Source organism: Neoarius graeffei, chromosome 3 (genome assembly GCF_027579695.1).
Source record: "Neoarius graeffei isolate fNeoGra1 chromosome 3, fNeoGra1.pri, whole genome shotgun sequence".
NCBI classification, from domain to species: Eukaryota; Metazoa; Chordata; class Actinopteri; order Siluriformes; family Ariidae; genus Neoarius; species Neoarius graeffei.
The window spans coordinates 105,801,361-105,817,803 of NC_083571.1; the positions used below are offsets into that span (position 1 = coordinate 105,801,361).

The window sequence follows — 16,443 nt, forward strand, 5'->3', positions numbered from 1 at the left end:
AAGACATCAGCATTCGAAAGAGGGCGCGCGCGTCTTTTGACAACGTTGGCAAATGTCGGTCACTTGGATTTCCGCTGTACGTTTTACTTCCGTCCTACGATGTCTCGCACAGGTCTCAACGAATCTCGTTTACGGCCATCGCTTTGACATATGGACCGATATATTACAGAGCATATTTCAAACACTCATAACTTGCTACAGCAGTGACAAAATGGCGATCAAAAATGCATTCCGATATTTAATAAAATGAGAAATAGAATTTTGATTTTAAAAAAATTGCTTTCAGTTCTCCATTAATTCATTCATCTCATCTCATTATCTCTAGCCGCTTTATCCTTCTACAGGGTCGCAGGCAAGCTGGAGCCTATCCCAGCTGACTACGGGCGAAAGGCGGGGTACACCCTGGACAAGTCGCCAGGTCTCCATTAATTGTTCTGTTAAAAAATAAAATTGGAAGTCTGAGATTTTAATTCAGTAGCTTTCAGTCCACTAAAAAAAAAAAAATTAACTGGGTGTAGGGGAAAATTCTTTTTATGACCTACACTTAAACTCTGAAAGGCCATCTAGCTTTAAAGATACAGGTACTGTAGTCGTCGACTTACGACTGCGTTTGGTTACGACTGACCGGTCGTAAACCGATCTGGTCGTAAGTCGGCCTATGTTAAATGAACGTAAGTATATTGTGATGTGTAATGATATTGTAATCAACATTTTCTTATTTCATTACCTTGGCTCATTATTTGGTTTAAGTCAAACACTGCATACTACACTGCGTACGGTACAATTCGTTTAATATGTGCAAAACAAAAAATACGAAATACGGGTGTGAAAAATAGAAAACATTTTAGTTTGAAACATACCAAAATACAAATGTAAAACATAGCAAAATACAAAATTTAGTGACCGCTGGCATCACTGGTGCTTGGCTGTGGGTCGTCTACGTCATCATCAGCTGTTGCAGCGCTCGAGCTGGCGGGAGGATTTGCTCGTTTCATAAACCAGGAGCTGGGGCGCAAACTGAATGACTGAGTGCACATGTGCCTGGAGCTGGGGCGGAAACTGTTGTACGCTTAGCTAGCTCAGGTGGGAAACACTTGCCAGTCGTAACTAGACGGTCGTAAGTTGACGACTACCTGTATTTAAATAAACGGAGTTCAAGAATGAAGCTTCTGTTTGTTGACAGTAATCCAACTCCAGTGATTTAATGTCTTGAGTACGGATCATTTAGTACTTTCGTTAAAATTCAGTTGATACTAAAGGCCAATTTATGCTGACAACCCAGTCCTCGCAGATAGCGTCGCAGACAGTGTCTGCTTAGCCCCCCCACCTTCGCAGACGCTCTGCGCGCACCTCCCAAAAATTGTGACCACCGCAGAAGCCCCGCAGACTCGCTCCGATTGGTCCACTCTACATCCGCTGTACACGCACTTCCGCTTCCCTACTTTCCCGGTTTGTTTTGTTTTCACGACCGCCATTTTTAAAAACACGAGCGAAGATGGAGCAGCACGAAGAGCGGTTGATCGAGGAAGTGAGGAAGTACGGACATCTATACGACTCCAGTTCTAGTCATTATAAGTAACCGGAGGATAAACACTCCAATAACCACACCCACCAACTACTCCTAGCGACTTCGCGCCCCCTTGCGTTGTGGCGGTGAATAACATCGCGCACGCCTATTACTCCCCGCTCAACGATAAATTACAACTGTCTGCGAAAAGCTATCTGCGAAAGCCTTGTCGCAAGAGCATGCAGAGGCCAAATATCTAAACTTTTATTGCTCATAAAGAGCATTTTGTTCGTTTGCTGTCCGTACAACTCTACATTTACATCACAGCTGGATCTCATGTCATGTATCTCCAATACCACACAGTCATTAAAATATTTCACATCGTTGATTTTATTTTCTGAATTTAAACACAAAGTAACAAAAAACATGATCATATTCTGCTTAGGAAATCCTCAAAAAAAAAAAATTCCTCATTACGATGAACACGACTGAAGAATTAATTTGTAATGCTTGAAACTGCAATCAAAATGTGTCAAATGCGGCTGAAACGTTAATTTTCTCATGTAGTAATCACACTGTACACAACCAGTTGCTCGTATTTATACATTTTCATATCGTTACTATATTTCCTCAGAGGAATTTACATCCCTATTAGTACAAAGAAAAACAAAAAATGTGCAGTTTTGAAAACGCTTGAGTAATGCATATAAAAAAATAAAGCTTATACATCTGTGGTCCTATCAACATATTTCACATTTTTACAGCAGCAGGTCCCCAAATAAACTCTCCTGGAGATGAACAGCAGTTGGGCTGCAGCAGAGAATCGGTGCAATCCTGAGACACAGTTTCGACCGTTCCACAGATAAACTTTTTTTTTTTTAACCTTATGCGCTCCGGACAGCAGAAGAAACGGTCGGGAGATCTGCAGGAAAACAGAAGGACATAAATCATGACTCGTTTCTCCACTTGAGGTGCAGGACACTTAAATAAACCCAATCACAGTGAGCGTGTAACCTGTGAGGAGTGGTGTGGTTTCTATCCTGCTCTCCTCCAGTGTAAGGAAACGGCCGTTTTTGAGCTGCTCGGGCTGCGCGCTTGCGTCTGAGGCGCTCGTTTCACACGTCAACACGTGGATGGGACCCCTGGAGCCCTTCAGGTGGATCTTAATGCACTCCTGATGCAGGTAAAGTGAAGATACAAGGTTATCAGTACTGCCATAACCCAAATCCAGTTGTCATGAATAAATCGATGATGTGCGTGCATTTGGTGAACAGCCAGCCTTTCTTTATAAGGACCGAGACAATCGACCGGTCACACTTCCCATGACCCTCTCTGATTTAGCCGTGTCCGCCGTCTTTATGGAATAACACGTGTAGTAACAAGTACCTGAATAGGAAACGCCGCAAACTTGCGCAGTTATCGGCTGCTCGAACATTTCTGCTAACGCTGGAGTCGGATTGTTTGGTTTACCCGCTGTTAAAGTGCGAGAAAGACCCCAAATGGAAGATCTAACCCGTAGACGACAGACAGCGGCTTGCAAACCTGAACAGATCCGATATAAAAGACCAGCTACAAATATGTACCAGTATGTGCAGGTCATTTCGTAAAGGGTAAGTTTATATTTCTTTGTATAGACAAAATAGAGACAAAGATGCAACATACTGTAAGTGATATACATGTAAGCGCTACTCCAATTTATATTGCAGTTACAAATGCAGAGCACAAAGCCCCAGTATAAATACAGGAAGTTCAGCTCGGAAAAATCTCATATCATCTCATCATCTCTAGCCGCTTCATCCTTCTACAGGGTCGCAGGCAAGCTGGAGCCTATCCCAGCTGACTACGGGCGAAAGGCGGGGTACACCCTGGACAAGTCGCCAGGTCATCACAGGGCTGACACATAGACACAGACAACCATTCACACTCACATTCACACCTACGGTCAATTTAGAGTCACCAGTTAACCTAACCTGCATGTCTTTGGACTGTGGGGGAAACCGGAGCACCCGGAGGAAACCCACGCGGACACGGGGAGAACATGCAAACTCCACACAGAAAGGCCCTCGCCAGCCCCGGGGCTCGAACCCAGGACCTTCTTGCTGTGAGGCGACAGCGCTAACCACTACACCACCGTGCCACCGCTCGGAAAAATATTGCCTTCAAAAACGTCAATAATTAGATTTATTTTTGTGTGCGTTTTGTGGAACATTTGCCCACATCAGGAACCAACGAGATCCTTACATGCCCCTTTTCCACCAAAGCAGTTCCAGGGCTGGTTCGGGGCCAGTGCTTAGTTTGGAACCGGGTTTTCTGTTTCCACTGACAAAGAACTGGCTCTGGGGCCAGAAAAAGCGGTTCCAGGCTAGCACCAACTCTCTGCTGGGCCAGAGGAAAGAACCGCTTACGTCAGCGGGGCGGAGTTAAGACCAACAACAATAACAAGACCGTGAAAGATCGCCATTTTTAAGCGACGAGAAGCCGCAGCTGTACAAACTCTTAGTCATCCATTATTATTATTGTTGTTGCTGCTGCTTCTTCTGTGTTGTTTTTGCTTCAATATTCGCACCAAGGTTTATGCAAACGTAGCGACGTAACTGACGTATACAGTGACGTAACTGACGTGGCTTCCCTTAGCACCGTGAGCTATGGAAAAGCAAACTGGTTCTCAGCTGGCTCGCAAGTTGAACGAGTTGTGAACCAGCACCGGCCCCAAACCAGCCCTGGAACTGCTTTGGTGGAAGAGGCATTGGTGACCTTGACCAGATGAGCCTCAAAATGTTGGAGGTTCTATTTGAGACGAACGGCCATCTATCCTGAAAGTTTCACGAACGTCGGTCCAGCCGTTTTCCCGTAATGTCGCGAACAAGCACAGCAACCCGACTGAAAACACCACCTCGCCCCCTGGTGGACGCCGCCCTCGGCGAGCAAATAATCATGATCACGCCCATTTTTGGAGGTAATCACCCTTGATACAAACAAAAGTGAAAATGTTTCAGTTCAGGTACGTCTGCAATTTTCAGAACTCGAGTCGACAGTCAAAAACGTCAAAGAGCTTTCCGTTTCTCTGAAAGATGTTACCTCAGTGGGTGTAGGGACCTCCAGCTTGGTCTCCTCAGGAGCTTTGATTGCGATCACAGTCTGATCCTGGAAGGCAGCGAGCTGACAGATGTCTTCGTACGTCACGTAAGCGGAGGTGAAATTGCAGTTAAGGTCAATGTGGAAAATCTGCTGTGATAAGAATGCATTACTGTTCCTTTGAGATAGGCGATACAGTTCTCTCTCAAATAGGTCTTTTAATTTCTAGCTTATTGCTGTTCTGAGACAAAGGAACGTTTGTTATACTAGAAGTCACTTATTCCTTCAAAGAAGCAAATCGGCCCTGTAAATATTCAGGCCGTTTCCCCTGAACGACAGGTCCTGCTTGTCTGACGTCTGAAAAGACCAAAGAACGTTAAATCATTAAGTCGAGAGATGAAGTGAGACTGGAAACAAAAGAAGAGACAAAATCTGATCTGATCAAACGACTTGAATTTAGCCTTCTTGCTTCAAACATCAAACTTGAATTAAAAAGTATTCAATCTAATTCCTAAAATTGTTTCTGTAGTAACAACTAACCCTGAGACGATGTAAAAATAATGCAAATCCAACGTTAAAGAAATCATCACTGATCTGGTTCAACTTTCCATAAGGAGACGTGTATTTAACACTTAGCGAAAATCTCCTGTACTGTTTACTCTCTGATTAAAGCTAGACTGCCTTTCAGAATTTAAGTGCAGGTCATAAAATAACTTTCCCTGACACCCAATTATTTTTGTTTAGTGGACTGAAAGCTACTGAATTCGAATCACAGACTTCCAATTTTATTAGGATTTTTTTTTAAATAATAGAACTATTAATGAATTTAGGGCCATGTGGCCCTAAATTCTCCGATATATTTCCTGCTTTACCATGACACAATACAAGATACTACGTCATGCATGACGTGGTGGGCTTTCCCCATTCGCACAAGACATTCTGGGATACAAATTTGAAACAGGAGAGAAAAATGGAGGACGCGAGTGTGTGAAAGACCGACTACAGTAACGGAAAGCGAGATGTTATGTTATATGCGACAGGAAGGAAACAGAGGACCAAACTAATAAATATCGGCGCTCAGCGAGCACCTCGGTGTGATCAGCTGTTCGTTTAGCGACAGAATGATGGAACGGTCAGTGCACGCTCAAAGGTAAACCTGTAGATGGCAGTAATGCAACACTGTGGATGCCAGCTGCTGTAAAACCCAAAAGATGATAAACCTGCGCATGCGCACACGGACTTCCTCTGTCTGACTGCGCGAAGCGAGCGATTTCATGCACGTTTGCTTTAATCCGCTCAAATTAAATAACTATCCAGCCACAGAATGGCCCGTTTTGAGATATTACAGAAATAAACACATCACAATGACCAAATTTCAGAACGAACTAAATTTCACTGATTTTTTGAAATCGAAAGGCCGTCTAGCTTTAAGAGAAAAAGTGAGGAACGGACTCTGAACTGACTATAGTTGGTATAACAACTAATTTATCTTGTGGACGTTACTCAAACATTAAGTGTAACTACAAATGGCTAAGAAGTAGGACAGGTCCCTAACTGGTCACAAATTGCTGTGGTATAAGAAAGGAAGTAAGAAAAAACACTTCAGAATGTTACTTTTATAGAAAATTAATCAAATAGGGATGAGATTTTTCCCAGAACAGCTTCATGTTGAGTCTTTTAATGTAAACCGCAGACACAAGGCCATCCTTAAAAAAAAAAAAAATCCGTTTCCTGTCCACCGGGTGAGCAAAAAAAAAAAATTCAGTCGGGAAGGAGGGATTTATTTTTATATATATATATATATATATATATATATATATATATATATATATATATATATATGGATGGATAAGAAATCGCAATGCTGTGTTTGCTTTTTCTTTCAGTACTTTATTACAAAAGCAGACATTTAATAAAATGACGGTTTAAATCAACTGAAACTTGTACAAAAACTAATTTAGCATTTTAAATGCTGACTGCAACATTTGCAAAAAACTTTTACAAAGGTACTTAAAATGTCCAACACACAGACTTTTTTGTAGTTCTAAACCGACCGTTAGGCCTAGTTCGGATGAAATTACACTATTAAAATGATCACTGAATGATTTGTTTTTCTGAATCTTTACTATTTTGTTGTTCGCTAGAATACCATTTTGCGATTTCACACTTAAGCAAAATTTAAAACTCCGGATCTGCTTCCTTTATGGTGGCTGCCATTTTTTTGTGCCGCACGGCGCATGTGCAGAGCAGATTCAGTTCAGAGTGCGCGTGCACTCGGTGGAGGCAGTAGTGTGTCGGGGTTGTCGGAGGGAACAGAAGCAGAGATATAACGCTTATTTTGTCTCCGGTAAACCAGTCGTCTCTCGTTCAATTACGTGCTGGCATCAAAAGACACCGTTGGTTGTAAATGAACCCAAACTGAGTGGTTGGAGTGTATTTTCATACACAAATGGAGAAATGTTGGCTGTGTTTTTAATTGTGTAGCCACCACTGCAGACCGTTGTCGTTGTTAATTCATAGCATGCTCAGTTGCGTGAATGTGTCATGCACTGAAAATAAGAGATTTACAAGCCAGGAACGCCTCATGATGCAATACGCAAGAAAAGAAAGAAGATTTACTGCCATTTTACTTTGTACTTTGTAAAGTGAATAAATACATGGTCTGTGGAAAATACATTTAATCCTGGGAACTGCATGCACAGGAGTTTATTTTGTGTTTACCCCCCCGGGCTGGCTACTTAAGGCCAATCTATGCTGACAACCCAGTCCTCGCAGACAGTGTTGCAGACAGTGTCTGCGTAGCCCCCCCACCTTCGCAGACGCTCTGCGCGCACCTCCCAAAAATTGTGACCACCGCAGAAGCCTCGCAGACAAGAGGGCTCTGATTGGTCCAGTCTACCCGCTGTACACGCACTTCCGCTTCCCTACTTTCCCGGTTTGGTTTGTTTTCACGACTGGCATTTTTAAAAACACGAGCGAAGATGGAGCAGCACGAAGAGCGGTTGATTGAGGAAGTACGGACATCTATACGACTCCAGTTCTAGTCATTATAAAAAAAAAAAAGTTCTAGTCATTAAGTAACCGGAGGATAAACACTCCACTAACCACACCCACCAACTACTCCTAGCGACTTCGCGCCCCCTTGCATTGTGGCGGTGAATAACATCGCGCACGCCTATTACTCCCCGCTCAACAATAAATTACAACTGTCTGCGAAAAGCTACCTGCGAAAGCCTTGTCGCACGAGCATGCAGAGGCCTTTATTTGTCATGGCTGGCTAGTATGAGCCTTAGTGGAAAGCCCTGGGAATGCGGAAATGTCAAGTTCGATTTTAGATTTACGAACCCGAAAAAAAAAAAGTTGAAAAACCCGGTGTTAAAAAAAAAAAAAAAAAATTCCAACCGCACAAACGGCACTCACCCGGCCGGTGGACCGGAAACAGAACATTTTTTAATAATGGCCCAATGCCATGTTCTTCTAGCTACAGTGCTGATCACTCAAACTCCGGACCCCTGAGCTGTTCAGAACGATCTCATTCATCTTGAATTCAACAGAGTTCTATTAGACTCTTAGACAAATCAACACGGTTCTGTTTGGACTCATCGCTTAGCGAAATAAAGAAGTCTCCTGCTGCACTCCAGGCACTTGAGGATATTTAGCGTTTTCTGCGAGGTCTGTCAGGGCAAACAGCTGCTGGGCACAGTCTTTAATGAGCCAATCCAGAGACTCCTCCATCGTCTTCAGGTTTAGCAGCTCATTCTTCATCTTGGTTTTCCACTGGCCTTTGAAACAGCTAATTGGTGATGGACCCCTGTGTCTCAAAAAAAAAAAAAAAAAAAAAAAAAGGAATAAAACAGTCAAATGCCATACTCTTATTAGATGTAAGAAAGTAAGAACCTTTTGTTCAGGAATTGTTCATTGCTTTTGCATCTTAAACAAGAGTTTTCAGACACTGATGGTCAGGAAATATCGAATTTACGATGTATACATTTTCCCGTCTCCCAGTAGTATTTTTTCAATAGATGTTATTTACCAGCTAGGAGGGCCGCATCGTGAAATACCGTGACCGAGGTCTTGAAAGTACTCAAGGCCGAGGTCACGGTATTTCACCATACAAACCGACCTTAAAGTGCACATCACGGGTAAATTCAGGAGCAAGATCAATGTAATTCTCCTATTTTATATTAAAGGGGAACAGAGGGCAATATATACTACAGGGATGTGATTTGGGGCTGGTGAAATTATCTGAAAATTTTAGCCGGGGGTCTGGGGGCCGCAGGCCCCCAGCTGGTCCAGGGCAGCGGCCTGGTGGGGGGACAAGGGGGGAAGCCCCCCGAAGCTCCTGGGTTCTGGGGTTTTCTGACTTAAAAATTGTACTAAAATGGCAAGCAAACACAAGAAAAAACTTGTCATGATTAACAAATTCAAGCCAATATAATGGTCAACATGCAACTCTCACGCGCACTCGCTCACGCGCACACCCCAAAGAACCAGCGCGAGCAGGGCCCGCTAGCCCCGCGCCTTGTGACGTAATTCGCCCCGAGGCGAGCCGCGGTTTTTCTCCAACCATTCCCAGCGGAACTTTTTTTTTTTTTCACTATTCTGTCGATTTCTTTAACTCGATTTGCATCTTTACGCTCGATCACGGAGGCTGCCGTCTTTCAACTCTTTGTTTGAAGCGAGCTTACGTACAGCTATCTAACAAGCGCGTTCATTGGTTGTTACAGAGCGATGAGCCAATCACGTACCTCATTTCATCTCATTGACATAATTACGTCATTTACGTCATTGAGATGAAACGAGGTACGTGATTGGCTCATCGCTCTGTAACAACCAATGAACGCACTTGTTAGATAGCTGTTTGAAGCGAGCTTATGTACAAAGAGTTGAAAGATGGCAGCCTCCGTGATCGAGGCGTAAAGATGCAAATCCGAGGCTGCCATCTTTCAAACAAAGTCGGAACGAATAGGAGACGAATGTGGATGAGGGAAAAAAAAAAAATCCGGAAAAAAAAATTTTCTTCAAGTTTTGAGGTGAAAAAAGCAGAATTCTGCGAATTCGCGGAAAAATCACATCCCTGATACTAAGTAACTTTAAAACCACACAATGGAATTCAACACGATATCACTTTAGATCCATGCATATATTTGAAATTTATGATATTGTATGTAATGCACACACATCTTGAAACATCGATAAAAGACATTCATTGTCAAACTCAATAATTAATTCACAATAAAAAAAAAATTCAAAGTGACAGCTGGTCCATGTTCGGACCGTCATGCTGGAGATTCTGGGTCTGTGTCGTCCAGGGGTCTCAGCAGCAGTGACTGAGGGTGTCAGGAATCTGTCACGGAGGTGAGCTAGCCTGATGTGCTGATCCTGAACTGGCGTCGTGACTCGAGGCTGACCAGGGCGTGGACGATCCCTGGTGCTCCCTGTCTGTCTGTAACGCTGACTCAAACGGGAAATGGTCGAATGATGAACACCGAAGTGCCGGGCGACCTCTGTCTGTGTACTTCCGGCACGCAACATCCCGATGGCCTGTTCATGTTGATTTTGGCTTAGGCATGGCATCTTCAATAATGACAATTTTCCCATCATTTCCCCCGGGTATTTATAGGCAAGATTGTGTGTGTACAGTGTATGCAAAATTTGTTTGAAAATTAAAGCCTGTCCATGTCATTGACTACCCGAGTCATATTGTACGTTATTGAGTACAACTCCCTTAAATTCTGATTTGAGCACAGATTTGGAACTTATTCGGGCGGAACGAAGTTATTTTTCCATTGTGATCTATTTCTTTTCTTCTTGAGATAAACTCAGCACGAATTCAATTCAGCAAGTTTTATCAATGTGCGTTTTTAAAGTTACTTAGTGTATAAATATAACAATAAAACACACATTAACGAACCTTATTCAAGACTGACAAAAGTTTTTTGTTCTAAGGTTGGAAAGTTATAGTGTTTTGAAAGTAGCTCGAGCAAACTATTTCCGCAGTTTGAACAGCCCGCCATGATATTAATTTTATCCGATCAGAATGCACGTTCATTTTCTCTGCGTAACACTCATGACGTATGTATGTGCCCAGTTGTGTTGGCTCATTGAGGTTGGGACTAGCACGTGTGAATCGGAAAGTAGGATGAATTGTAAGTGATCGGCTACACAATGCCACAGTGTGTTGCTTTCGGGTGTAATAACGGGACCGATGGAAAGCATAACGATCCTCCAGACGTGTCTTTTCACTTGTTTCCGCTGAAAAACACCAAGCGAGTTCGAGCTTTCTTCTCTTCTTTCGTCATCACCAGAGTCGAGAGTACCTCTCCTAGGTTCAAACTGGTACCCTTCTAAGCCATAGCCTGCTTGCAGTGTGTCTTGCGGGATCTCTTCGTATGATTCAACAGAGCTGTCGCTTTCACTTGATGCGCCCGACGCCATGATTACACGCTTCTCTCCTAGTGCAGTGGGTAGGGCTGACGTCACGGTCTTTTAAAAATGGCGACTCTTGTGCCGTTTAGCGTACCGACTATTATATTTACAATTACCAAGATATTTAGTTGTTTTTAAGCATGCACCGATACTGGCATCGGCATCGGCCCCGATACTCCACTAATATACTCATACTCGTACTTGTCAAACAGTTGCCGATACCATGAACCGATACCAGTGCCGATCCCATGCGCCGATACCAATGTTCCCCGCAGCGCTTTTTGTTCCATTCGAGAGAGAAAAAAAAACTGAAGCATTGTTGAGCTCAGGCTTGAGCATAATATGATAGGCTATACCATGCGCCGATAGTGTTCCGTGAAGCGCCTTTTGCCAGCGTCCGTTCGAGGAAAAAAAAGCCTCTCCTAGGAAAAAAATTGTAAATCTCAAGCATTGAGCGTAGGCTAATTTCGTCAGAAGACAAAAAAAAAAAAAAAAAAAAATTGTTCGACAACAACCCATTTTTCCATGACGATGTGTTTGCGTAGTCATGAAACAGTGCCGTCACAACATCTTTCCCCAACACTGTCATTTTAAACATCTCTCCACACTCCACTCCCTTTCGCTGCCATACGCAGATAGGCCTACGCTAAGATCCCCAACGTTGTCCTTTTTTAATGTTGGCTATTCGCCTAGGTAAGGGTTTTGTAGGACAGGCTACTCACTAACAAACAAATGAAAATTGGATTTTTGTATAGGTGAATCCAACTGGCAGAGTTTTTAAGTACGAGTCCAACCGGGAGAGTTTAAGAGTGAAGAGTGAGAGAGAGAGAGAGCTTTAAGAAATGGCTGATTGAGTTTTCCAACTTGTTTCAGTTGAGGGCAGCGCTAAGACCAAGGAAATTGACGTCCCATCTACAGGTATGGAGCTCCATGAGCACGGGACGCGATGTTGCGTTTGGTTGTAACGGCTGAGTCTTCTTCTCTATACACTCGTTCATGACTAGTTGTCTCCCTCTGCTGGGTACTGAATGTCAGTGCGCAGAGTTGTAGTGGGTGGTTGCGAACATTGCGGCGGCCTGCGGGTGTTAGACTATAGATATGTAGGTAGCCTATATTTTAATAACATCAACAGTATCGGTAGTACTCGGTATCGGCAAGTACTGAAATGATAGTACTCATACTCGTATCGTTTTTCACAAATGTGGTATCGGTGCATCTCTAGTTGTTTTCTAGTATATAAATTTGATAGAATACGTTACTTTGTCACATCAGCAACTGTATATATTATATTTGGTACCCCTTTAAACTTTGGTCAAACATCGGTCACATTTTGTGCAATTTTTTTTACCTTGTACAATACCAGAAAATTTCAGTTGAAATCAAGCCATTTGAGGCGAATTGGTCCTCCTCTGAAAAAACTTGGCATTTGGATTTCCCGGGAAACATTGATTTTCGTGACGTCGCGTGCGGGACGCCTCCTTCTGAATCCTACGTCAGCGCTGGTTTGTTTATGAGAAAACGACCTGGTGGTTTTCTGCAAATTTCTTCAACGTTATCGCGTAATTATTAAAATGGTTAACAGATGTGTCGTAGGAGGGTGTAGCAACACCAATCTTGACGGGATTAGTACTCATCGTTTCCCAAAAGACCGGACAATGAGAGAGAAATGGGAGCGCTTGGTCTACACAGGCTGTGCACTGAAACCGCGCAAGCTCACGCAGCCTGCTGGCGCTTCCGCAGGTGACGTCACGAATCTGGCTCCAGACTCCCTTGGGATTTTTCCAGACGCGTTTACTTATTTTATTTTTTTCTGCTGTAGACAGATGGCCTTGTGCAAAATTACCCTTCTGGATGAGTGTGTAAAGGGACATACTTTCATATAAAAAAAATTGGTCCAGAATATGCACTTTAAGCTGGTAAATAATACATTTATTTTTTTTCTTTACCAAATCCTAACAAAACAAGAGCGCCCGAAAGGGAAACCCGAGCCGAGCCGCCATTTTGAATCCTCATTCACGGCTGTAATGTAAATGGCTTCCTCCTCGGTATACAAGTGTACTATTTTGCCGCCTATGTAGTCCCCTATTTATACAAAATTGAGTCATTCAGGATTCAGCCATGTTTTTGCTCGGCGTTAGCAACAGTTACGGGTTTTTAGCTTTCTCCTGAAATGTTTTCAGAAAACAACCGATGAAACAGTGGACGATTTTAGATTACTTTCTGCCAGAGCTGAGGTTTTGTAATTTTTTTTTTTTTTATGTTTTAAACTAATTGAGGAATAATTTATGTTGTTTTTATCTAACACGTGCAACATTATATTTTTTGAATATTTTATATGATCAGCTTCTTACATCTATTTTAAATAAAAATTATTATTCAGGATTCAGCCATGTTTTTGCTCTGCGTGAACAACAGTTTCAGGTTTTTAGCTTTCTCCTGCAATGTTTTTTCGTTTTGTCTTCCTCAGCACAGTAAAACTCGCTTCCGCTGTGAACACCATCACTATCCATGATGTAAAATTAATGCTATTCTCCTGAGAAATGTGAAAATAAATGTTGGCAAAAATTGCTAGGTTTGTTGTTGTGAACGAGCGAGTCGCTGGAGGTCCGTGACCGGGGTCCGTACCGTAGGATACGGACCCGCTCGCCAGCCAATCAGCGCACAGGATTTGATGGAAACCGGACCGTGAAAAAAAAAATAAATAAATAAAATAAATAAATAAAGCATCTTATCCTTTTAATAAGAAGGGGTTAGGTCGCAACTGGGATGAAAAAGTTGCGTTCCCCCCAGTCACGCCTCTCCATGTGGTTTCTTTGTTAGATGTATATGACTATTTTTGGTATCTTAGTTTCTCAGTATTTTATTGTCATTTTGTGACGAAGCCATTAAACTGACAGTAGTTTATTTTTTCCCACACTTTCAGCAGCCACGTGGCTGAATACTAAACTCCTCCAGAAACGTAAACCCGAGATCCAACTCCTCCCAAAAGCCAGGATGCCTGGAATATAACGTTACACTACATTGTGCCTCAGCCTGTACTTACACCCACTGGATCTTGCTTTTTGACTTCTTTGTGATGAGTTTAATACCGTTGAGGACATTGGTGATGTCGTAGACCCGCCTTTTGCGTGTGCCTAGTTTTCGCGTGGCCTCGTTGAGGTCGAGAATTCCTCCCGGAGCTGAGTGGAGCAGATCCATGAAGCGCTTGGTGAGGCGTCCAAGCGTTACCTCAGAGCGAGGAGTGGTGGCTGAGAAACAGGATAAAACACACCGATAAACACGTTCACCTCGATCACGACACGTTTATCTAACCAATTAAGCAAATCACTATTGGTCAAAAGCAGCAGACACTTAAGTTGTTGTCAACTTAATTTCTCAAGTGCTTTAAGTCATAGAATCCCAAAATCGTACCCTTTATTGCAGAAACAGATTTCTTTTCTGTGGATGTTTCAAGATTTTCCTGGCTGGAAAAATGGAAAGCAGATTACTAAAATAAGAAAAAGACAACTGTCAACAATATACTTTCCGATTTCACAAATCGGCGTCCTACACAGGGAGTTTGATGTGACGTTTGCTCACAACTACAGTCAAGCCGGAAAGTCTGTACACCCCTTTCACCTTCTCTCCACGTTCTATTACATTACAGACTTATTCTACAATAGACCGAGTTCAGTTTTTGTCACAAAATCAAACTGAAAGCAGGCTTTTTGACATGTGCTAATTTATTTAAAAAAAAAACAAAATGTAAAATATCCTATCTACACAAGTGTGCGCACCCTTTGATATGACACCCAAAAGTGAGCTGAGGTGCATTTTGTTTCCACTGATACTGCTTAAGGATGTTTCTAAAGCTTAATTGGAGTCCACCTGTGGTAAATTCAATTGATTGGACATGATTGGGGATTGCCAACACCTGCCTATATGAAGGTCCCACAGTTGACGGTGCATGTCAGAGCAAACTCCAAGCCATGGGGTCAAAGGAATTATCTGCAGACCTCAGAAACAGGATTGTGTCAAGGCAGAGATCTGGAGAAGCGTACAGAAAAATTGCTGCAGCTTTACAGGTCCCAGAGAACACAGTGGCCACCATCATTCATAAATGGAAGACGACTCTTGGAACTACCACCAACAGTCTTCCTAGACCTGGTCACCAGGCCAAAGTTCTAGGGCTCTACATTAACTTTTGAAACCACTTGTCCTGTCGGGCAAGTTGAAAGGAAATTTACTTGTCCGAATGTGAAGTTGACTTGTCCAAAGAAAAATTTGAGAAAAAAAAAAACAAAACAAAACCCACACCACAAATAAACTATTTGTAATAAAGTAATTCTGGTGAAATTAGTTTAACACAAAAATCTATTCACTGCAGAAAAAAACTGGACTCCAATCAATCATTAATTTATGAGAAATTGAAAACCAGAAAATTAAAATTATATATTTTTCATTTTTAAATTATTAACTTTGAATATACATATATCCTCCACTGATTAATTGTTGTCTAATTATTCATTGTGGCTCCTGTATGGTATTTAATGGTTGCGATGAAAGTTGCGGTGTTTTTTAGGTTTTTGTTGAGATTACATTGCGGGAGGAAGTGAAAGTTGCAATTTCCTCTTTTTGTGATTAAAATTGGCTGATATGTTAAATATTAAGTTATTACTGAAAAACTATTGATAAAAAAAAAAAACAGACACTGAGAAATGGTCCTATAAACATCTTTACCAATATAAAAGATTACCAGGACTACAAAAATGCAGAAAAATAGGCTTTACTTATCCAAATGCACCTGTTGGTTCAAAAGTTAAAGTGCAGAGAACCTCACAGCACAACATGAAGTTACCTTCAAATATAATATAAATGCCTCAGCTTTCATGTAAGAAAAAAAAAAAAAACCTTAATACTAGTACTGTGTGCAGGCAGTCTCTCCTGAAGACTAAATTAAACAATAATTATAAACTAATAAAATAAATGGCTCAGGCTTCATAGAAGAAAAAAAAAAAAAACCAATTTGAACAGAATCTCACAGTATGATGCTGAAGCTGCCTAAACAATGGAAAATAAAATTCCATTTTGGCAAAAATGTTGGCATCCATTAATTTCTTGTATTAAGTAAAAAATAATGTAAAGTGCACACAGTCCTTCACTGTAAACATAACACACTTTCAGTAACAGAATTTAAGCCTACATAAACACTGACTCGCACATGCTGCTTCTCTTGAACGTATACACGGAAGTAAGGCGGAAGGTAGTTTGTCGACGTCACAAGACGACGCCAACGATTGGTCAAATTTGCGGGAAAGTTGCGGTGATTACAATTATATCCAACACCGCCCTGATTTCACGGGGATTGGTTGAATTTGCGTTGATGTTGCAAATCGCAACATCGCGAAATCCTGGAGGGTCTGGTAAACGACCGTTTACTTTTCAGCTCAAAT

At 42.1% G+C, this 16,443-nt stretch overlaps 1 protein-coding gene across 2 annotated transcripts in view; it reads right to left on the reverse strand.

Annotated features, from left to right (window-relative positions):
- Nucleotides 1–1,879: 1,879 nt before the first annotated feature.
- Nucleotides 1,880–16,443, reverse strand: part of e2f6 (E2F transcription factor 6) — a 40,307-nt gene continuing 25,743 nt past the window's right edge. For both annotated transcript variants that reach the window (XM_060917849.1, XM_060917850.1), the window contains 6 exons: nt 14,423–14,475; nt 14,055–14,259; nt 8,238–8,393; nt 4,586–4,700; nt 2,522–2,681; nt 1,880–2,429 (listed from right to left, as the gene is read on the reverse strand). In XM_060917849.1, coding sequence (XP_060773832.1) covers nt 2,392–2,429; nt 2,522–2,681; nt 4,586–4,700; nt 8,238–8,393; nt 14,055–14,259; nt 14,423–14,475 — 727 coding nt within the window. In that variant the 3' untranslated portion in view covers nt 1,880–2,391. The remainder of the gene's footprint in view (nt 2,430–2,521; nt 2,682–4,585; nt 4,701–8,237; nt 8,394–14,054; nt 14,260–14,422; nt 14,476–16,443) is intronic.